This window comes from Ursus americanus, chromosome 11 (genome assembly GCF_024610735.1).
Source record: "Ursus americanus isolate L20-20 chromosome 11, mUrsAme1.1.p, whole genome shotgun sequence".
Classification (NCBI taxonomy): domain Eukaryota; kingdom Metazoa; phylum Chordata; class Mammalia; order Carnivora; family Ursidae; genus Ursus; species Ursus americanus.
The window spans coordinates 66140979-66164364 of record NC_142137.1 but is presented as its reverse complement, the minus strand read 5'-3'; the positions used below and the strand labels follow the sequence as shown (position 1 = coordinate 66164364).

The 23386-nt window shown below is 39.2% G+C and overlaps 1 protein-coding gene across 12 annotated transcripts in view; it reads right to left on the bottom strand.

Annotated features, from left to right (window-relative positions):
- The window catches only part of ARID1B (AT-rich interaction domain 1B), a 428002-nt gene that overhangs the window by 82174 nt on the left and 322442 nt on the right, over positions 1 to 23386 (bottom strand). For 10 of the 12 annotated variants that reach the window (XM_087865606.1, XM_087865608.1, XM_087865605.1 and 7 more), the window contains one exon: positions 11100 to 11189. The exons of the other annotated variants lie outside the window; for them this stretch is intronic. In XM_087865606.1, coding sequence (XP_087721732.1) covers positions 11100 to 11189 — 90 coding nt within the window. The remainder of the gene's footprint in view (positions 1 to 11099; positions 11190 to 23386) is intronic. 12 annotated transcript variants of the gene reach the window in all.

Genomic DNA, 23386 nt, shown 5'->3' with positions numbered 1-23386 from the left:
GGGGGTTGGTGGAGGGGTGGTTAAAGAAGAAGATGATTCTCTTTCTACTTATAAGGAAGACCACCCAAGACCTTGGGCCAGAAGGGAATAGTGCTTGCTCTTTGGCTGGGGCCCTGTCATGGAGCTCTAGAGCTCACATGAGAAAAGCCTGATCTTAGCCAGGCTTGTTTCCACCACCTAGTAAGATGCTGATAACTTGCCCGAAGGCACATTGTGTTAATTTAGATATTTAATTAAATTTGATAATTTTTTGAAAGCTATATTCTATGTATCCAATCAACAGCTAAAGATGGGAATGGAGGGAGGGCTGCCCGAATCTTACCTGGAATCACTCAGTCTGCATGTTAAGGATTGTTTTCTTTCTTTTTTTTTCTTTTTAAGATTCTATTTATTCATTTGAGACAGAGAGAGAGAGAGAGAGAGAGAGAGAGAGACACACACACACACACGGCACAAGCAGGGGGAGTGGCAGGCAGAGGGAGAAGCAGGCTCCCCGCTGAGCAGGGAGCCCCATGCGGGGCTCAATCCCGGGACCCTGGGATCATGACCTGAGCTGAAGGGAGACGCTTAACTGACTTAGCCACCCAGGCGCCCCAAGGAATGTTTTCTTTAGGGTTATTATTCTACAGATATTTATATTAGTATCAGTGGAAAATTCCAAGACAGACAATCTATTCTTATTACATGGCAGGGTAAGTAATGTTAAGTCTAGGAAGACTGCTACTGATCTCTATAATAGAGACCAATACTGGAGACCAAGCCAGAGAGACATTTTTCCTTTCTCAATTAAAAAAAAAAAATCCCCTCATTGACATCTTAGAAAATTGGTCTAATCGAGAATTAGCATTTCTAAAATCTTTCTTTTTATTATTATTAGATTTTAGGACCTTTCGAATATTTTCTTCAGCACTGTAGTATTTGCGGTTTATTAAGTTGATATTTTTTCCTGGTTTTAAAAAAAGTTATAGAATTTTCTTATTAGAAAAAAGAAATCGTTTTATAGGAAAGATCCAGTGTTACTATCTAAACCTTAGCATATTAAAAAAAATTAAAAGAAACTGATTTACACAACCATTATAAACAAAACAGATTTTCCATATAAGAGATGAAATGAACACAAACTATTTTTTACGCTGTAGGAATGAAGAAAAACTCTTCGTTGGACAAGATGGAGATATCTTTAGAAGGACTTCAAAAATTCTCAAAAATAGAACAACATTATATTTAAGATAAAAAGTAAAGAGGCCAGAAGGCGTATTTGGAGGATGAGATAGAGGAAAATAGAACGGAAAGCTCCGCGAATCCAAACACGCAACGGCAGGTTGCCACAGCTCTGGACGGTCACTGATGGAGCAAGGGGTCGTCTAATGGGAATGCGTCCCTAAGTTGAAGGGTGTACAAAACAGATTTAGAAACAAAGTCAAAGGCATAGTCAAGCAAAAATGGTAAATCTCAGGCTATTAAATTGGGAGGCATTTTAACATGGATCTAAGCCTCCCACCGTACATCCTCGTCCTCTTCGGGCAGCACGACAAATTCTACAGCAGTCAGTAAGAAAGAGACTTTAAATCCTGTTGGAAAACACAGAGTCAAACACAAAGCCCAAACCACAGCTCATCCTGCCCACGAAAGAGAACACAGCAAAGGAAGAGCGAGAGTGCCCAGGCTAATGCAGGGGAGCGAGAGAGCACAGAACCAATTACACTAAAATGTGATTTCTTCATCACAGGTGCTCTTCAGCCAGCAGAAAGCTCCAGCACGGTCAGGACACCAAGTGAAACACCCAAGGTTCTCCGAGCCACCGGAAAGCAAAGCACGTTTTTCCTTTGGCACATGGACAATTTGTTTTCACGTTGGCATCTGTTAAAAATTCACAGAACTGCCTTGTTTCTTCAAGCCAGTTCAATAAAAGATGTTTCCCCACATGTGTGAAATGATGGTCACACGCTGTACCACCTTAGCGGAGAGTCTCCCGACTATAAAGACAGACAGAGCGATTTCTCATCCCAAATAGGTGTCAGATTCCCATTTGGAGAGAAAAATAGATTTTAAAGAATATTCTTGTTACATTTTAATATCTCCAGTGTTTATTTGCCTGCCTGCTTCTCTTCACAACATGCACTGCTTTGAGGAAGACAGGAACTAATGACCCGTTCAAGGCTGTAACCCAGGCCCCCCAGTGCTCTCCCAGCTGTGCTGCTATCAGGTTAACTGGCAGAATCGCTCCCTCCTCCTTCCCTGCCACCGTAGCGCCCTATATGCAGAGGCACAGACGCGAGCATCTATGTTCTCCCCATCCACCCCCGCGGAACCCTCTCGGCCACTGACATCATCTATCACTGGGCAAATGGGAGTCCGGGGAAGGATCAGACTGATTACCCAGATGGTACATGGGGGCAAAATATCTGGCCTTTCCTTACACAAATCTTTTGAGGGTTAGCTGCAAGAGTCCGCTTCGGTGCAGAGAGCAAAGACAATTTTGTGTGTGTTCCTATGTGCTGGAAGAAGCAAAAAACTGCTTTTTAAGGTTTTCACAACCCAGGTCTCCCGTGAATCATTTGTGCCTGATGCTTATGTTTATTATTAGCATTTGCACAGGGCTTTGCAATTTATTTTATTTATTATTTTTTTTTTCTAGAGAGGGAGAGAGAGAATCTTAAGCAGGCTCCATGCCCAGTGCAGAGCCCGACCTCACAACGCTGAAATTATGACCTGAGCCAAAATCAAGTCAGATGTTCAACCGACGGAGCCACCCAGGCGCCCTAGGCTTCCCAGTTTATAACCTTCGGCTACAAGGTTGCATTTGATCCATGCAACAAATGCAAAGGACACTGATCCTCACTCTACATAAGAGGAAGCAGAGATTTAATTTCTTGTCCAAGGCCACAAAACGAGTTAGTGGTAAAGCCTGCACCTAAACCCAGGTTTTCTGGTTCCAAACTCCCTGAAGATTAAAATGAGGAAAAGCATGTACTACACGAGCACTGCAGGTAGAAGACTGACCAAGGCCACGGGTCCTCACTGTCACAGAGCTCTGGCTGGGGAGAGTTCCACGGATAATCCCGGCAATGGATCCTGAGCACTGCCAGGCTGCACTGGGAGGGTGCCTGGTTATGGGGGCACCATTGAGACAGGTAATGCTTCATTCATTTGTTCATGCAGCAAATATGGACTCACAGACCTACCAGGTGCCAGGCTATGGAGTGCCTGAAGGATCAGTAAAGACGGGCGGGGGGGGGGGGCATGCCAAGGTGGGTGGCAAAAATGACGGAGAGAAGCGTTTATATAAAGATCCTAAAAGAGGTTCAGCTGACTGGAGATGAGAGGCAGAGGGGTGATGAGTGGTGAGGCCAGAAAGGGAGGCTGGCATGGGGTAAGAAGAGCCTCGTAACCAAGTACCTCAGTGCAGCCTTCCTCCAACGCAAAGAGGCTCCTGGGCTGCAGGGAATCACATAATCTAACCAGCCGCCTGGAAAGACCATTCCGGACTCAGCATGGAAAGGGGACCGGAAGGGAACACAGCTGAGACAGGAAGAAGAGCTGGGAGGTTACGGAAGGTACCTGGGGCGGGGGGCGGGGGGAGCCTGGAGTAGGGCCGTGACTGCGGACACCAAGAAGAGGGGATGCATGGAACACACTGCAGGGGGTAGAATTCACAGAACACGACTAGTGGGGGGCAGATGGAAGAGAAAAAGGCATTAAGGATGCCTTCTAGCTTTCTGGCTTGGGAACCTGGGCAGACAATGGTCTTTTCCCTGAGGTAAGACCCATAAGGCACAGAAGAAAACACGTTATTATAAATCAGTGCATGTAATACACAAAGTGGAATTTACCTAAGATCTAGATGTTCTCAAATACCTTCCGTGAAGAATAATGAGCCAATTACAAATGAGTGTTAACTATTAAAAGCAAGCTTTAATTGGCAATTCAAAAAAATTGTTGCATAGAGCAAAAGTGACAAGGTTATGCATCTTTGAAAATATTCTAAAATTTAGACTGATGATTCCTCAGTGAATATAATCGACTTTTATTATATGTGGCATTTGTTTTCCCAGCTTTTTGGTGAACAGATCTCTAGACAGCAGACTTAAGAGGAATGGAACAATAACCCTGATACAAGCCCTATGCTGTTATTTCCTTCACTAGGCTAGCTTTGGCTGGGTCCACAATCCAGCCCAGAGGCACAGCTCTGAGGCTGAGGAAATTACAAACAGCTTCCTAGATACTCTCTCTTGTATGTGACCTCCCATTTGACTTTATTTTCGTCTGTCACGGATTATAGAAAAGAGGTCCTCAATTAAGAGCGGAGGCTGAATTAATTGCATCTGGGGGTGGGGGCAGACGATCACTAATGCTTTAACACATTGATAAAGACTTACACAGAAGTACATTTGGAAAGTGATACATTTTCTCTTTTTGAGAATAGCCTTGTGCTCACAAATGGTAAGAACACCTTTACACGAGGGTAATTAGAAAGGTCCAGTAAGAGGACACTTTCTGACAACTAACATACCCTATGAAAACATTTCAGAATGTGCAGATTTACTGTCATATTAAAACTGAGAATCCAATAGAAAGAGGAACAAAATAGTTTCTGTGGTTTGCAAAAACAGAGAAAAACTCTTCAATTCTACTTCTAACTCAACGATTATCTTGGTGGTCTCCATTTTTGAGCTAACTTGTTAATTTGTTCTTGAAAATTAAGAAGTTAGATCAATTAAGATATTCAAAATCATTTAACAAATTTCAAACTAATTGTGATATAAATATTGCCATGAAACCAGCTAGTAGCATTAAAAACTCTTCAAAATTTTTACTTATTTCCATTTAAATATTCCTAAGATATAAAGAGCCTGGTTAGGGTAGGGTCGGGCGGGTGGGGGGTGGCCTCTGGACAAGTCATTTAATGAGAGGCTCCAGGTGGGAGGACTCCAGCTCAGCCTGACGTCATGTCTGTACAGTCATAGAAATACGTCTGCGAAGGATGGGGAGCAGAAGTGGCAGCTTTCATCTGGTGCAAGATCAAAGTGCCCACCACGTTTTAAGAGAGAGGAACAGCATACACCACAGTAAATGAGCTATCGTGGTAAAATTGAGACAATATTTATTAATATGGTGAGATTTCTTAATTTCAGGACACAAAATATTTTGTTCTTTGGCTGTTCTGTGCTCCGAAACCCTTGGAAACTTCTGAATTGGTGTGAAGGCTGCACTGTTTTGTGTTGCCCAGCTCAATCTTTGTCGAACATCTATTAAACACGAAGCTCTGCTGTAGACACAGGCATACAGAGTCTAAACAAGATTCAGTTCAGGCCTTCAAGAGCTCAGTCTGATTTATAGTAAGAGACTCGATTTATTTTAAGAGATCTCTTTTCTTGCTCTTGGCATTAAAAAGCAAGAAAGATTTGCCCTAAGCAAAGAGGATGTGCCTGGAAATTGGATGAGGAATTCTATGTGGACTTTAGAAAGAAAGTAAAATGCACCACTAAGGAGTGAGAATAAAATTATACCAAGTCCGTTAACATTTGGGATTAATAACAGAAGAAAAAATAGAATAATGAAGACATATTCTACTCAATCTACACAAAATAGGTATATTTGAAACCTCATACTTGTGACGTATGCAAATTCTGATTCACCTTTTCAGGGCGGGCACACAAGAAGAACATCTCAATGTCCAATCCCACCTCTGTGCTACACACTTTCTCTGGATAACGGCACTACCCATATTCATAAACACGAAGCTGCTGATAAATATCACTGTGAAGATCGGATTCCAAAGACGGGAATCTGGGGACTCTTCAAATACACAGCAGGGTCATGAATGGAGTTTGACTGGATTTTGCTACTTTCCCCTTGTCTACTGTCCCTGTGTACTCAGAGTAAACCCACCACGCGTCTAGCTTGTCTAATTTGCCGTCACTGGTAACAGTGAAAGCCAATTCTCCATCAGGTATAGTAAGCCTGTGCGCTTTGACTACGACTCTTTTTAAACAGTAAAGAGAGAGAAGAAAGGCTGTCATGTAGGTGGATAAGAATGAAGGTGGGTGGGGGGGTGGGTTTTCGGTAATTCTGGAAGATTTCACCCAGGATACCTTCCGTGCAGATCTGATGGTCACAGATTGGTGCCAAAGAGCCGCCTCCAGCAACAGAATACATTTCCTGGCCCAGCACAGTCCTACAGAAGCGTCCACTCTGCTTGCGATCCGTGTCCAAAAGGGAAAGTTCGTAGTGGTTCTGCTTTCAGCATATCTCAAGGACTAATTAAATCCTCATTACTACCTTCTAATTATTCAAATGCTATGGGATTACCCTAAGGAAGTCCCTGCTGGCGTCCCAGATGAAAAGGGTTAAATTACCTACGATGATTCTGAGAATTCAGATCTAGTTCAGACCTTCAGAAAACCACCAGCATTACCATGAATATTTAACTAGACACCGCTGTGAAAATTAAAAGGGAATTCAATTAAAAGGTTTTCAAAAAATTAATTCTGACCTCTCTACATCTGTCCAAATAAATAAGCCTTCTTGAACGTTTTCACCTAATTGCCAATCCAATAACTAGAAGGGCATTTGCTAGTTTCATTAAGCTTAACATTTTACGGGGGTTAAAAATGCAATCATTTTAATGTTGATAATAATTATACTTATTTATCTACTCCTATGACTGAGTAGATATTCCCTCCAAGCCCTCTTGGAAAACAGGGCAACACATTAAGAAGCCATTTCCAATATATTGCTCTTTTCAAATTTTAAGTCATACAAGTTGAAGATTACACAAGAAGGATAAAACTAACCTAAACTTGTTAGCTGCAGTTTTCTCGTAACACTTATTTTACATATTTTAGCATTATCCGGACACTTCCTCCAATGCCTTAGGTGGCATAATTTACACTGCTTGATTTTTTTTGGTGAAGGGCTTGCTTTAACAGCAATTCTGCATTTTCTGTTATATGAGGACTACATAGAGAAGATTTAAGATAAAACCCCGTGGCGAATGTATTACAGAATACTAAGCTGAAGTTTTGACCTTTCTTCTTTTAAACTTGTATCAATAATGAAGCAGTAAGACCAAAGAATTTGAACTCATTTTCTTTATTCAGTTAGTAGGAGGTCCTAGCACCACGTGAGGGGCAAACAGGCGAGCACTAAGCCAGGTGCTGTCCGGGAGAGCAGACCAGAGTGTAGAGACAGCACTACAGGGCAGTGAAGAGGCCAATAAATACCTAAAACGTTTCCCTTCTTTTTGTACCTGAGGACAATAGGCCATATCCCTATTTCCTTGCAAATACACCTTTGGTAGATGGAAAATATAAAACTGCAGAAACTCAGTTATGTTTGCCTACATACAATGTGGGGAAATGGATTTGTGACTGGCGACCTGAGACAAACTTGATTCCAGAACCACCAGATCGGAGGGCACTGTAGGGCTGCTGGGTATCTGGGCAGCATCCCGACTCTGCACCTGACTCCACAACCACCTCTGGGAAGAAGACATGGCCTTGCAGATACCAACCAGTGTGGTCCAGATCCCAGGACAGCCTAAGGTTTGCAAAATTCTCAACAGAGTAGAGTTTATTAATACATGTTCTTCCTGAACAGGAATCCAAGGACCAGGCAGCAAGGAATGATGGCAGCAAGTTCAGCTTCCGGAGCCTGGAGGGAGCCAGGCTTCTGGGTAGAGTTATCAGTACTGCTGTCTTCACGAGGACTATGGGTAATACCCAGAAAACCACACCCCAAATAGAAGTAGGCTGCATCTCTTGCTTTGTGCTATTATCTCTAGGCAAGTGTGTTTCAGATTCTTCGCTATTAAAGAAAATCTATTCCTTGTAGATACATTAAAGAACATGTGTGTAACTGGAATCTTACTCTCTTATCTTAATCTTACTAAAACAAAGCAAGTGCAAAAGAAATTGCTCAGCTTGGTTATTTTAGTACGCAGCAGTACAGGGGCTATGTTCCTATCAAGGTTCATGGTTGCTGAGAGAGAATACTTTTTTTGGGGGGGTGTTAGAAGATGCTAACTCATCAATATTACTTTTTTCCTCTCTGTTTCTTTCCTCACCTCCCTCAATAGGGGCAGGGGGATATATCAATTGTAAAGGTATAAATGAAGTTAAATTACTTTTCAATACATGGGAGTCAACACTGGGGAATTTTCTAGCAAGTGTTTTCTCAAATCTACTTTGTACTGTATATACTGTTGGTACACCCAATGATGATGAAACGAACAAGAAAAATGTTATATTCTATCAAAGCATTATCATGACTGTCATTTGCCATTAAAATACCTGATCAAATATCATTAAGAACTAACATTTCTTCCTAGATTTTAACAAATAATAAAGCCATTTAAAAAAAGCCTTGCTATCCAATTTTGGAGGAAATTCAACTCATTCATGGCAAAGTATCATTTTTTTTTTTAATATTTTACTTATTTGAGAGAAAGAGAGAGAATGAGCAGGGGGAAGGATAGAGGGAAAGGGAGAAGCAGACTCCCCACTGAGCAGGGAGCCCAACATGGGGCTCAATCCCAGAACCAGGGGATCATGACCTGGGTCGAAGGCAGATGCTTAACCAACTGAGCCACCCAGGTACCCCAGGGCAAAGCATCATTTACCAGCTATTTGGAAATACAAGGTTTTCCTGTTTAGGGGGCTGGCCAATCAACAAAAGGCACAAAAGGGACATACATAACACCTTTAGCAGCCTTTCAGAGAAAGTTTGGGGAATGTATTCATAAAAATCAATTCAGATTTAGCAAATTATAAAATGTATATTTGCTATTTGAAGGAAATGAACATTGCAACTACCCAGATTGTTATGTATCCATTACCAGTTACCAAAACCACTACACACAATGAAGATAGAGGGAAAAAAATAACAAACATATCTACACAATGGTTTTTATATAGTGACACCAAAAGAAAACTCTAGATTTTGCTTGCCAATGTATTTAAAAGTTTTTTTTTTTTTTTTTTTTTTTTTTTAAGATTTATTTATTTTAAGGGAGGAGGGGCAAAAGGAGAGGGAAAGAGAGTCATAAGCCGACTCCATGCTGAGCATGGAGCCCAGCGCGGGGCTTGATCTCAAGACCCTGAGATCACCACCTGAGCCAAAACCAAGAGTTAGACGTTTAAACTACTGCACCACCCAGGCACCCCTGTTTAAGTTAAAAATTTAACTATGTTTCCTCATTGTGTCACCATCGTTCACATCGGGCTTTCTACATTTTCAAATTTCTTAAACACGTATCAGTTGGAAGAGGTTGGGGGGGACACATTGCTGGATGATCTGAAGGGGTTTCTCTCTTTTAGTTCTTAGCAATAAAGGTTAGAATTGGACTTCCAAATAAGGAACCTCTTACCCTTGAATGCTTGCTGAAGAAGCGGACTCCCCCGGTGGGAATGGTGCTACAGGGTTATGGTGAGGATTAAAGGAAATGACAAATATCCTCATCTTAGCTCTGGGTCTGGCCTGAGCAGGTTTTCAGTGCAGGTAATTTCTCTCATCCTTTATTTTCTCCACTTCCCTGACCCGGCAACACAACGTAGGTGCAACCCAAGGCCAAGTAAAGGAGTTTGGAGAGAATTCGCCTTGCATGGTGCTAGTATGCTCTCCATGAACTTCCAGATGACCAGAGACCCGAGGAGTTAATACAGAAAACGGACGTGAGATCCAAGACTGGTTCACAGGAAGATACAGTGGAAAGTTTAGAGAAACAAATGCACATACCACACAATTATTAGAGCATATTACAGTGTCATTATAAGGCAGTGGTTCTCAAAGTATGGTCCTCAGATCAGCAGCATCAGCAATAGCTGGGAACTTGTCCAAAACACAGATTTTAAGTGGCCCACCACAAGCCTACTGAATCAGAAATCTGGGGGTGTGGGGCCCAGAAGTCTCTTTTAACTAGTTCTCCAGGTAATTCTCATCCACCTTGAGGTATGAAAACCATTAATTATCCCATTAAGACATATGGTAGTATCTCAATAAGGGAATTAATGTGTTAGCTATACATTAAATTATAATAAAAACGTTGAATATGTAGAGGTAGTAGAAAATAAAAATTTCATTTTATTCCCACTAAATATTCATTTCAACACAAATGATATGTAGTTAGGACTAATCCATCTTTTCACTGGCATTACTTTCTAAATCACAAGGTGCTGAGTTATTTAACATGTAAAATAACTGAAACGTTTTAATTCCAATTAGAAGCAAATCATCATCTGTACAACTCATACAGGAATAATTATAAACGTGAGGGGCTGGGAACCTTTAAATAGCAGCTACCAAGCTAGCCACTTCTGTCTTCTGGGTAGGCGTGAGGGAGAACGCAAGGGACACGCTCCACAGGCGGGATGGGTGAGCCCTGACTCAGGCCGTGGGGAGGGAGTTGGCACAGCACCACACAGTGCGGTGGGCGTGTAAACCCCCGTCTACACTAGTCTGGATGAAAATCCCCACCAACAAAAGTAGCTTTACTACAGAAGGAGAGAAAGTAGACAGAGATAAACAAACGAAGGCCAGAGGCCGCAACCATGGCAATAATATGTGGGGTCAACGTGCACAACTGAGCTGAAGATCAAAGAGTCTGCAGATGTGGGACGACCCACGTCTGTGTTCAAGGGCTTCAGGAAAAGCCCATGTTCTTTTTTCTGGCTCTGGTCCTAACTAGCCTCTGACAATGAGGAAGTCCTATGGAAGCTCTCTGGTCCTCACAGTTTCTTTAGTTGTAGGTTGAGGTGACTGGACTCTACAATCTCTCAGGTTGGCTCTAGTTCTAAGACACTACAATTGTATAACAGAAGGTCTTACTCTGTGTTTAAATTTTTACTGTTTAAGTATCCTGGGATAAATAATTGATCAAAACAGTTAAACATACACACACTCTAACATTTTACTTCATTAGGACCGATATTCATCTGTAAGAAAGCATCCTTCTCTTCCTTATTTGTTGCTATATGTATATTATTTTGTTCATCTGATGAAGAAACATTATCTATGAGGAGATGCACAGGTGACCAAATTCATTTAAGCCTTGTATACTCAAAACACAGAGATATATAAGATATGAACTGAAGACTAACCTCTTTCCTGTGGCATTGGTGACTGGCTCAAGGCAGGATGGGAACTGGATTCTGACTGGCTCCCAGGTGGCTGAGGAGGCATCTGACTGCCTGGAAAACACAGGAAGGGAAGTGGGGATGGGGAACCCTCTACATTAATATTGCAATTGTGCAAAACCAAGACACAGTTACATTTATTTAATCTTAACGATTAGAGAAGGTACGGCCCCATATTGAAAAAGACATGGCTCAAAAAGCGTGCTACATTGCCCCTTTCTGGTAAAATGAAGAAGAAACATGGATAATCATATTCAGCCAATGACCTCCTGAGAAGTTTCATTTCTTACTGAAGGAGTTCCCAAACTCACAAATAAATTAGCAGCAGAAATCCAACAAATACTTTAACACATTTAACAAAATCCAAGACTAATGAACTAAACTCCCCTCCTGAGTTTGAACTAGTTTCTAAGTGCCCAGACATGCACAGTGGCCAACAATTTTTTGTTGGTAAATATTTATTCGATGTAGAAATATCAACCAATTACTAGAAAAATCTTTATAATTAATCAGAGATTTAACATAAACATAGAAGACCTTCGTGAAAAAACATAAAACGTACTACTATAAAATGTAGTATATATTAGCACTAAAGAGGGAAGAGGTATTATCCTGCACCTTTTTTGATCCTTATTGTTAATAAAGCAACAGCATCTATTAACATCTATTTGATTTCCATTTATTTAATGTGTGCTCAGTTTGTCTTTTCAAACTAAAATGTAAGCTCCTTGAGACAGGAATCATGTCTTTTACTCCTTTAATCCCTTCATTAGCATAACAAATATTAATAAAACTTTGTTATTTAATGGCCCTTAATCTGAGCACATGAATTAAAGGAAATGATACTTATTATTTTTATTAATTAAAGGGAGACAATGAATCACATGAAGGCAGGAGACAGGATTTTGAAATTTAAGAATCATCAGAGGTACTTGAGATCTCAACTCACTTTCTGGCTCAGAGGTTTAGATACATTTTGACTAAAAATATTACTGAAGAAGGCAGTTGAATTTAGCACAATCCTCAAGGAGCTAGCTCTCAGGGCACCAAGACCCTGCTGTTTCATCTTCTAATCTCCTCCTTTGCTAAAATAAACTGAAAGACCGAAACAGACAAATGTACATACCTACGTACATACATGCGAGCGTATACAGACCTCCCTGCATAACCCTCCGATACCACAGTCTGTGATCCTGCCAGGTCAAGCTAACTGCTCTGACATCACAGGACCTGCTTTTCTATGGTTTTGCACATTGCTACAAGAGTCACAACTGAGTAGAGAAGGAAATTAATGTTATTGAAGATTACCACCACGTCACCTGGTGAAGGTCACGCTGCAGAGCCTGGTGTTTTATGCTGAATAACCACCTTCTCCTATTTCTAACCAACAGCATCTCTGTGAGGCCAGGCAGCCTGACTACAGACCAGGAAGAGCACGGTCCCCAGAGTCTCTCAGGACTGTCACTCATTACTAATTCTAATAACGGTTGTATCTGTGACAGCCAGAGAGGGAGGAAGATGATTTTCCATTTAGATAACATGTACACATCGTTGTTAAAATATAGCTATAAAAAAAATCCTGAAATTGTTTTTGAGAGTTTAGTCTTCGCACTTTCAGAAAAGAATGTATGTGAAACCTATGAATGTATTTCTGTGTGTTCCTGGGTTCAAATGCCCTTCTCATTCTCAGAGAGAGTGAAAACCAAGATCTGAATTTACAGATGCTGAGAAACGTGGCACTGTGAGACCACTAGGAGAAGCTCTTCAGTGACAGCCACACCTAGTGTATAAAAAACCTAGACAAACAGTCCAGCCTCTATTCGGCCATTCATTTCACTCCTTGACATTTGTAGTAAATTAGTGTGAGCACCAAATAATTAAATGTAAAGTAAAAAAAAAAAACCCAACATTCTGGATGAAAACAATTTCAAGGGTAAACACTGGTCATCAACGTGGCTGGAGACACATAAAAGGTGCTGTGTCTGCTCAGGGACATGTGCTTCCTATGACATGCCCTAAGGCTCCCAACCTGCAGCCCATTTAGAAATGGAAAGCGCTCTGCAGCCAAACCCTGACTTTTTAAAATGTCACCGGGGAGTCAGCTGCACTGAGACAGTAAGTGCTTACATTATAATGATTGTTTCTGTATGACAGCCCGAATTCATAGACTCATGACAGCAAAACACACAGTCATTCTGTGTTAATACAGGACACCACCACTTACACTACGCACGCCCAAGGCACTGCTCTCATGTACAACACATCAAGTAAAAATAAAAAAAGGCTCTAAGAAACCCATCTCATGAGTTCATGAACTACTGCTGCAGCCAAGCGGCACTGCGCCCGTCTGGTGCAATTCTAAGACAGTAACTCTTTACAGCAATGAGAGAATTGATTATTAAATCTATCCTTTAAAGAAATAAACAAGAGCCTTTGCATGGTAAAGACAGATCTGAGCAAACCGCTTTAAGCTCCCCATGTGCTTTTACCCTCTCTTTCCACTAACAGTTTCGTAGTTACGAAGAAATACCTTCATCCTCCGTATGCCCAGGTAGAAAGCAGCACAGTCATAGTAGCTGATGAATCAGAAAATATGTCTGAGAAATATAATACAGGATTCGTTTGTGTCCATGGTCCATGTTAAGAAGACAATTCAGAGAGCTCTGAACCAAATGAATTAAGTAAATACCCTCACAACCACAGGTTTTTATAGAACATATGTTTCTCGTAAGTAAAACCTTTTAAACAAAATTTGGTAATTATTTTAAAAGAGAATATTGCCATGCATAGTGAACAAACTTTATGGGAAGGCTTTAACATTAAAACGGAGTTTTTAAAGAAAGCCATTTTCCCCTTGTCTATGTCTATAAGGATGCAAACACAATCGAAAACACATTACAACTGGAAAAAACTATATTAGAATAAACATAGTTAATTCTAGAGTTAGAATAAGTCCCACTACTTTACAGCTATGTATTTATTCTTCAACGACCGTATATACAATATTGTACAAATCTTGGTGCAACAAAATAAAAATGAAACACCAATATGTCACCTGAATTTCAACTGTTGCCAACTTAAAACTCTCAGAAGTCTATATCATGATTTTTTTAAATTAAAAACTTTAAATTTTACACTGAAAGAAGTTACCAAATGAGTACAATGAGTTCCTATAAATCCCTTAGCTTACCTCCCCTAGTGTTCACATCTTTTATCACCATACTATAATTATCTAGAAGCACTTCACGTGGTACCACACTATTAGCTAAAGATCTTATTTGAATTTCACCACTGTTTTTCTTTCTTTCTTCCATTCCAGGATCTCACACTGCCTTTAGTTATTTCTCTTAGTCTCCTCCAGCCTATAAAAGACCCTCAGTCTTTCCTCATGTTTATGACCTTGACGCTTTTGGAGAGTACTGCTCATGACATTGATATGTTTCATTTCTGGCGCTGTTTACCTTGATTACTTGGTAAAAGTTGGGTGTCTACCAAATCCCTCCAATATAAAATGACTATTTTGCCCTTTGTAGTTGTATCTTGGGGAAGATATCTGAGACTATGCAAATCCTGTCTTCTCTCAAACTTGCGAGCACTAATTTAAGCATCCATTAGAGAACCCTGTCTGTAACGTTTATTACAATACTATTTGTAAGAATGATTCTTTATTCCCTTCTTTCCTTCTGCATTTATTGATGGAAATCTACTTGTGAGGAAGAACTAGCTCTTCTTCCCCATTTGCGTATGTATTTATAAGACTATTCGTTTCTATCCACAAAAACTCATTGTAGAAGGCACACTACAGGATGACTTCCAGCAAGTCACATCCTTGTGTAATCCCCACTTCTTGGTTGAGGGCAGAACTTGTGACTTGGCTTTAACCAAAGAATATAACAAGAGCAATGAAATACCACTCCTAATATTACGTTACATGGCAAAATTAAAGGAATTTTACAGACACAATTAAAGTCCCTAATCGGCTGGCTTTGAGATCACCAAAAGGGTGATGACGATGTGCAGACCCGACTTTGAAAGAGGACCCAGGCTTCTCTGAGCAGACAGTGCTTCCAATGGCCTCGAAGAACGAAGCTCCCATGATGAGAACTGAGCCACATGGCAAGGATAGGCAGCCTCCAGAACTTGAGGGCCTCACTTCTACAACCACAGGAAATTAATTTTTCCAACAATCTGAATGAGATTGGAAGCAGATTCTTCCTAGTTGAGCCTCCAGGTGAGAAGACAGACACTCTGCAGGCTTAGGAGGCCCTGAGCAGAGGACCTAACTAGGCTGCGCCTGGATGCCTCGCCATGGAAACTGTGAGACAGTGATGTGTGTTGTTTTAAGCTGCTAAGTGTGTGGTAATTTGTTAAAACAACAAAAAATGAATACACTCATTGATATATATTTTATTCCATGGGTTAACATGCAATATTGACATTATTATTTTTGCTCAAATCGCTCCACCGTTGGCCATCAGAAGCTCCTTCAAATCCTTAGTTTTTGGAATCATAGACACTGCAGGCTCATTTTGCATTTTTCCTGACCTAGCCCTGTTATCAACCACTTCTCCTAGGAGTGCTGGTTCCTTTTACCGGAAGATGATGTTCACGGACTAAGATCAGGGCACTAGGGTCTGCTCATTATTTCTGGGGTGTTATTGCTTCTAGGCCCTCCTAGTGAACAGAAGTAGGAAATACACGTATGTACACTAACCCATACATATATGCATATCTATATTTCAGTATTTGTGTGCGGAACCGTGAGCTTATGCCAATACCTCTGATTCCAATCCAGAATTGGAGGGTGTATTGTAGCCTTCCTTCTTTCCTTATTATGAGTTCTTTTCATAATAGTTAGAAACCCTGTTCTCATTATCTAAATCAATTTACTAATTTATTCAATTCTATTATACACACAAAGTAATTTCAGAATTACTAATCTACATCACTGTGAAAAACACAGAGCCATTTGTTAGGACTTCTTGCCATTTTGCATTCCCTTTACACCTTGATTGGCTTTAATTGTTCTGATATTCAGGGGGGTATGTGAAGCACTTCTGTGGTTCCGTAAGTCACAACGATACAAAAAGATACACGTCCAAGAGTCAGTCCCTCCTCAACCCTGCTGCCCTATTTCCATTTCTCCTTCTTTCCATTTCTTTCCAGCTGCCCTCTATAATAAGCAATCTTTGTAGGTTTTGGCTTATCTTTGCTACATATTTTTTTCATAAATGAAAGAATACCTGTGTATTCTCTTATATTATTTTACTCCTTACTTGAAGGGTAGCCTATCCTAGACAGGTTTTGGGCTTTGCTTTTCCACTTAACAACATATCCTGAAAAGTACATTCTGTAAGTACTTTTATAACATTTTTCATTTGAGGAATAGATATATGGCATTCCTTTGTGTGAATATTCCATAGTTTACTCAACCACTTGCCTCTGTATGGGCATTTACGTTGTTTCCAATCTCCTGTGTATGTATTTCTGTATTGTTGAGATCTATCTTTAGGGTAAATTCCTTGAAGTAGGATTGATGGGGCAAAAAAAAAAAAAAAAAAAAAAAAAAGTAAATTTCCCTCTGTGAAGCTCTGAACCAATTTAAATTCTCACTAGCAGAGTCTGAAGGGTCTGTCTCTCTCTGACGTCACTAACAAAGTATGTGGGCATTTAAAACATGTTTGTCAGTCTTATATGTGAGAAACAGTATCTGAGATTTTTGAATTTGCTTTCCTGATTCTGAGTGAGTTTGACCACCTTTTCATTTTGAGAGATATAAAAATATATCTTCTGGTTCATTGCTGGTTCATGTCTTTACCACATTTTTCAGTCTGGGTTTTTAGCACTTTTGTCTTGAAGTTTTTAAGAATTCTTTATATATCAGGGATGTTAGCCTTTTCTCTATGGTGTAAGTTGTGACCGTTTCCTCCTACTTTGTCAATTGTCTTTGGATTTTATGATGTCTTCTGTAGTGGAACTTTTTTTTTTTTTTTTTAAACAAGGGGCCAAATTTATCAATCTTTATTTTTATTGCCTCTGGATTTTGTGTCCCAGTTAGAAAGTTCTTTTCTGCACCAAGGTTAGAGGGGAATTCACCCCAGTTTTCTTCAAGTACATGAATGGTCTCAACTTAATCTACTGGGAGTTTATTTTTGTGTGTGACAAGATAGAGATAACATTTTATCTTTTGTGATCAATTTTTAAGATCTACTCATATAGCATGTTTTAATGTCTATTAAAGCTAGCTCTCTAACCCCTCAACCTACTTTTTCTTTTTCAGTGTTTTCTACCATATTTATTTTTTCTACATGAGCTTTAGTATCATTTTGCCTATATAAATAGCTTGTTAATATTTTTACTGGGATTACGAAGATATTATAATTTAAGGAGAATGGAGAACTATTGAGTTCATCCTGTTCAAAGAACAGGAGACATATTTCATTGTTTATGTCTTCTTTAGTTTCTTCCAAGTACATAAAAGTTTTGTGCATTTTATGTTAAATTTATTCCTGAGCATTTACTCTTCTTTGTTGCTATTACAAATGGGATTTTCTCTAATGGTATGTCTTTTAACTGTTTATTGCTCATGTAGAGGAAGGCTATTGCTTTTATTTTTCATTTTGTTTTTTCATCATCATAAGGGTACTCTTTAATACCCATTTCCAATTCCTCCACACTGCTACCAACCCACCCTGCGGTACCATCAGTTTATTCCCTGTAGTTAAGAATCTATTTCCTGGTTCTTAGTTTTCTCTTTGGAATCTGCTTCTTAGTTCTCCCTTGGAAAAAAGAACTTTATTTTCCCCTTTGCTCATTTGTTTCTTAAAGTCTACATATGAGTGAGATCATACGGTTTTGTCTTTCTCTGACTGACTTAATTCATTTAGCATTATACTCTCTATCCATGTTGTGCTGAAGGGCAAGATTTCATTCTTTCTTCTGGCTGAATACTATTCCATTGTATGTATATACCACATCTTCTTTATCCATTCATCTACTGATGGACCCTCGGGCTGCTTCTATAGTTTGGCTATTGTAAATAATGCTGCTATGAACACAGGAATGCATGTATCCCTCTGAATTTGTGTTTTTGTATTTTGGGAGTAAATACCCAGCAGTGTGATTCTTTGATCGTAGGATAGTTCTATTTTAACTGTTTTGAGGAACTTCCATACTGTTTTATATAGTGACTGCACCAGTTTGCATTCCCACCAACAGCGCACGAGAGTTCCCGTTTCTAAACATCCTCACCAATACCCGTTATTTCTTGTGTTGTTGATTTTAGCCATTCTGACAGGTATGAGATGATACCTCATTGTAGTTATGATTTGCATTTCCCTGATGATGAGTGATGTTGAGCATCTTTTCATGTGTCTGTTGGCCATCTGGATGTCTTCGCAGAAATGTCTGTTCATGTCTTCTGCCCATTCTTAACTGGATTATTTATTTTTTGGGTATTGAGTTGTATCAATTCTTTGTATATTTTGGATACTAACCCTTCATCAGATATGTCATTTGCAAATATCTTCTCCCACTCAGGAGGTTGCCTTTTAGTTTTGTTGATTGTTTCCTTCACTGCACAGAAAGTTTTTATTTTGATGTAGTCCCAATAGTTTATTTTTGCTTTTATTTCCCTTGCCTGAGGAGACATATCTAGAAAAATGCTGCTAACAGCCGATGTCGGAGGGATTACTGCCTATGTTCTCTTCAAGGATTTTTATGGTTTCAGGTCTCACATTTAAGTCTTTAATCCATTTCGAGTTTATTTTTGTGGATGGTGTAAGTAGTCCAGTTTCATTCTTTCACAGGTGGCTGTCCAGTTTTCCCAACACCATTTGTTGAAAATATGTTTTTCCCATTGTATATTCATTCCTCCTTTGTCAAAGATTAATTGACCATACAATTCATACAATTGCGGGTTTACTTCTGGGTTTTCTATTCTGTCTCACTGATCTATGTATCTATTTTTATGCCACTACCATACTGTCTTGATTACTACTGCTTTGTCATATAACTTGAAATTTAGAATTGTGATGCCTCCAAGTTTTGTTTTTCTTTTTCAAGATTGCTTTGGCTATTCAAGGTCTTTTGCGGTTCCATACAAATTTTAGGATTGTTTGTTCTAGTTCTGTGAAAACTGTTGTTGGAATTTTGACAAGGATTGCATTCAATCTGTATAGTGCTTTGGATAGTAGAGACATTTTAACTATATTCGTTCTTCTGACCCATCGCCATGGAATGTCTTTACATTTCTTTGTGTTGTCTTGAATCTCCTTTATCGGTATTTTATAGTTTTCAGAGTACAGGTCTTTCACCACTTTGGTTAAGTTTATTCCTAGATATTTTATTGCTTTTGGTGCAATTGTAAATGGGACTGTTTTCTTAGTTTTACTTTCTGCTACGTCATTATTAATATATAGGAACATAACAGATTTCTATACATTAATTTTGTACCCTGTGACTTTACTGAATTCATTTATCAGTTCTAATAGTTTTTTGGTGAAGTCTCCAGGGTTTTCTATACATAGTATCATGTCATCTGCAAATAGTGAAAGTTTTACTTCTTCCTTACCAATCTGGATGCCTTTTATTTCTGTATGTTGACGAACTGCTGTGGCTAGGACAGCAATTCTGTATCATGTTGAATAAAAGTGGTGAGAGTGTGGGGTGCCTGAGTGGCTCAGTCGTTAAGCGTCTGCCTTCTGCTCAGGTCATGATCCCAGGGTCCTGCGATCGAGCCCAGCATTGGGCTCCCTGCTCAGAGGGAAGCCTGCTTCTCCCTCTCCCACTCCCCCTGCTTGTGTTCCCTCTCTTGCTGTGTCTCTGTAAAATAAATGAATAAAATCTTAAAAAAAAAAAAAAAAGTAGTGAGAGTGGACATTCTTGTCTTGTTCTTGACCCTTGGGGAAAAGCTCTCAGTTTTTCCCCATTGAGTATGATGTTGGCTATGGGTCTTTCAAATAAGGACTTTATCACGTTGAGGTATGTTCCCTCTAAACTTACTCTGTTGAGAGTTTTTATCATAAATGGATGTTGCATCTTGTTACATGTTTTTTCTCTGACTACTGAAATGATCATATGGCTCTTATACCCTTATTGCTGTGACATATTCACATTGATTGTTTTGTGAGTACTGGACCACATTTGCATCCTGGGAATAAATTCCACTTTGTTGTGGTATGTGATTTTTTAATGTATTGTTGGGTTGGGTTGGCTAATATTTTGTTGAGGATTTCTCCATCTATACTCATGAGAGATATTGGCCTGTATTTCTCTTCTGTTGTGGTGTCTTTATCTAGTTTTGGTATCAGGGTGATACTCGCTTCATAGAATAAATTTGGAAGTTTTCCTTCCTCTTGTATTTTTGGAATAGTTTAAGAAAAATGGGTATTAATGGGTAAGAATGGGAATTAAGAAGAATGGGTTCTTTAAATGTTTGGGAGAATTTGCCTGTGAAGCCACCTGGTCCTGGACTTTTAATTTATTGTGAGTTTTTTGATTACTGATTTAATTTCATTGCTGGTGACTGGTCTGCTCAGATTTTCTATTTCTTCCTTCTTTAGTTTTGGTAGGTTTTACGTTTCTAGGAATTTATCCTTTTCTTCTAAGTTGTCCAATTTGTTGGCATATAGGTTTTCATAATCTTGTTACAACTGTTTGTACTTCTATGGTGTTGGCTATTATTTCTCCTCTTTCATTAGTAATCTTGATTAGTTGGGTACTTTTTTTTTTAATGGGTCTAGCTAGGGGTTTATCAGTTTTGTTGATTTTTTTCAAAGAACCAGCTGCTGGTTTCATTATCTTTTTTTAAGTTTCTACAGCATGTATTTCTGTTCTAATCCTTATTATTTCCTTCATTTTGTGGGTTTGGGTTTTGTTCATTCTTTTTTCCCTAGTTCCTTTAGGTGTAATGTTAGGTTGTTTATTTGAGATTTTTCTTGCTTCTTGAGGTAGGCCTGTGTTGCTGTAAACTTCCCTCTTGCAACCTCTTTTGCTGCATCCCAAAGATTTTGGATCATTGTTTTCATTTCCATTTGTGCCCATGTTAATTTTTTATTTCTTCTTTGATTTCTTAGTTGACCCATTCATTGTTTAATAGCCTGTTATTTAACCTCAATGTATTTATGCTCTTCCCAGATTTTTCTTATGGTTGATTTCTAGTTTCATAGACTGTGGTCAGAAAAGATACATAGTACGACTTCAATTTTTTTGAATTTGTTGAGACTTGTTTTGTGGCCTAATATGTGGTCTATTCTGGAAAACTCTGTGTGCACTTGAAAACAATGTGCATCCTGCTGTTCTGAATATATCTTTAAATCCATCTGGTCCAGTGTCTGAATATGTCTTTAAATCCATCTGGTCCGTTGTGTCATTCAAAGCCACTGTTCCCTTGTTGATTTTCTGGTTGGATGATCTGTCCACCAATGTAAGTGGGGTGTTAAAGTCCCTTATTAGTGTTGCATTGCTATTACCTTTTTTATGCTTGTTATTAGCTTTTATGTATTTGGGTGCTCCCATGTTGGGTGTGTAAATGTTTACAATTTTATATCCTCTTGTGGGATGGTCCCCTTTATTATTACACAGTGTCCTTCTTTGTCTCTTGTTACTATTTTTGTTTTGAATTCTATTTTATCTGATGTAAGTATTGCTATCCTGGCTTACTTTTGGCATCCATTTGCATGATAAATGTGTCTCTATCCCCTTACTTTCAATGTACAGGTGTCTTTTGGTCTGAAATGAGTCTCCTGTAGGCAGCATAGAGATGGGTCTTTTTTTTATTTACTCTGTCACCCTGTGTCTCTTGATTGGAGCATTTAATTCATTTATATTCAAAGTAATTATTGGTAGGTATGTATTTATTGCCATTTTGTTACTTGTTTTGTGGTTGTTTCTATAGATTTTCTGATTCTTTCTTCTCTTGCTCTTTCATGGTTTGTTGGCTTTCTTTACTGATATACTTGGATTCTTTTCTTTTTATTTTTTGTATATCTATTACTGGTTTTTGATTTGTGGTTACATTGGGTTTGTATATAACATCTGCACATAGCAGTCTATATTAAGTTAATAGTCACTTAAATTTGAGCTCACTCTTTATTCCTCTTGCCCCTATGTTTTAGGTATATGGTGTCATAGTACATCCTTTCATTTTATGAATCCTTTGATTGATTTTTGATTGAATTTTTTATGAATCCCTTGATTGATTTGAGAAACTCTTTATCCCTGCTATTCTAAATGATAGACTTGATGGATAGAGTATTCTTGGCTGCAGAATTTTCCCTTTCGGCACTTTGAATATATCATGCCACTCACTTCTGGCCCATGAAGTTTCTGCTGTAAAACCTGCTAATAGCCTTATGGGGTTCCCTCATAAGTAACTGTCTTCCTTGCTCTTGTTGCTTTAAATTTTTTTTGTTTATTGCAGGCTTTTTGCCATTTTAATTACTGTGCATCTTGGTGTGGACCTCCTTGAGTTGGATTTTTGGGGGATCTCTGTGCCTCCTGGGTCTGGAGCTCTGTTTCCTTCTCTGGATTACGGAAGTTTTCAGCTATTATTTCTTCACATCAATTTTCTGCCCCCCTTATCTCTCTCTTCTTCTTCTGAGATCACTATAATGTGGGTGTTATTACATTTGATGGAGTCACTGAGTTCCCTAAGACTATTTTCAATTTGCATAATTTTCTTTCCACTCCTTTGGTCAGTGTGGTTACTTTCCATTATTCTGTCTTCTAGGTTGTTAATTCGATCCTGTGCTTCATCTGGCTTGCTATTTATTCCATCAGGTGTATTTTAAATTTCATTTATTGTATTCTTAATTTCGATTGGTTCTTTTTACCTCTGTGTTAAGGGTCTCACTGATGTCCTCCACTTTTTTCTCCAGTCCAGTGAGTATCTTTATGATGAATGCTTTAAATTTTCTATCAGGCATATTACTTCTATCCATTTTGCTTTAGTCTCTTGCTGTGGTTTGATTCTATTCTTTCATTTGGAAGATGTTTCTCTGTCTCTCCATTGTGTCTTACTTTCTGTGTCTGTTTCTGTGTGTTAGGAAAGTCAGCTGCTTCTCTTATTCTTAACGATATTACCCTTATGAAGAAGAGGTCCTGTAGTGCCCTGCAGTGCAGTGTCTCCTGATCCCCAGGGACTGGCACTTCAGGGAGTGTCTCCTATGTGTGTTGCCTATGCTCTGCTGTTGAGTCTTGGCCTCTTTTACCTTTAATCCGTGTCCACAGAGACTCTCTTTGCATATTAT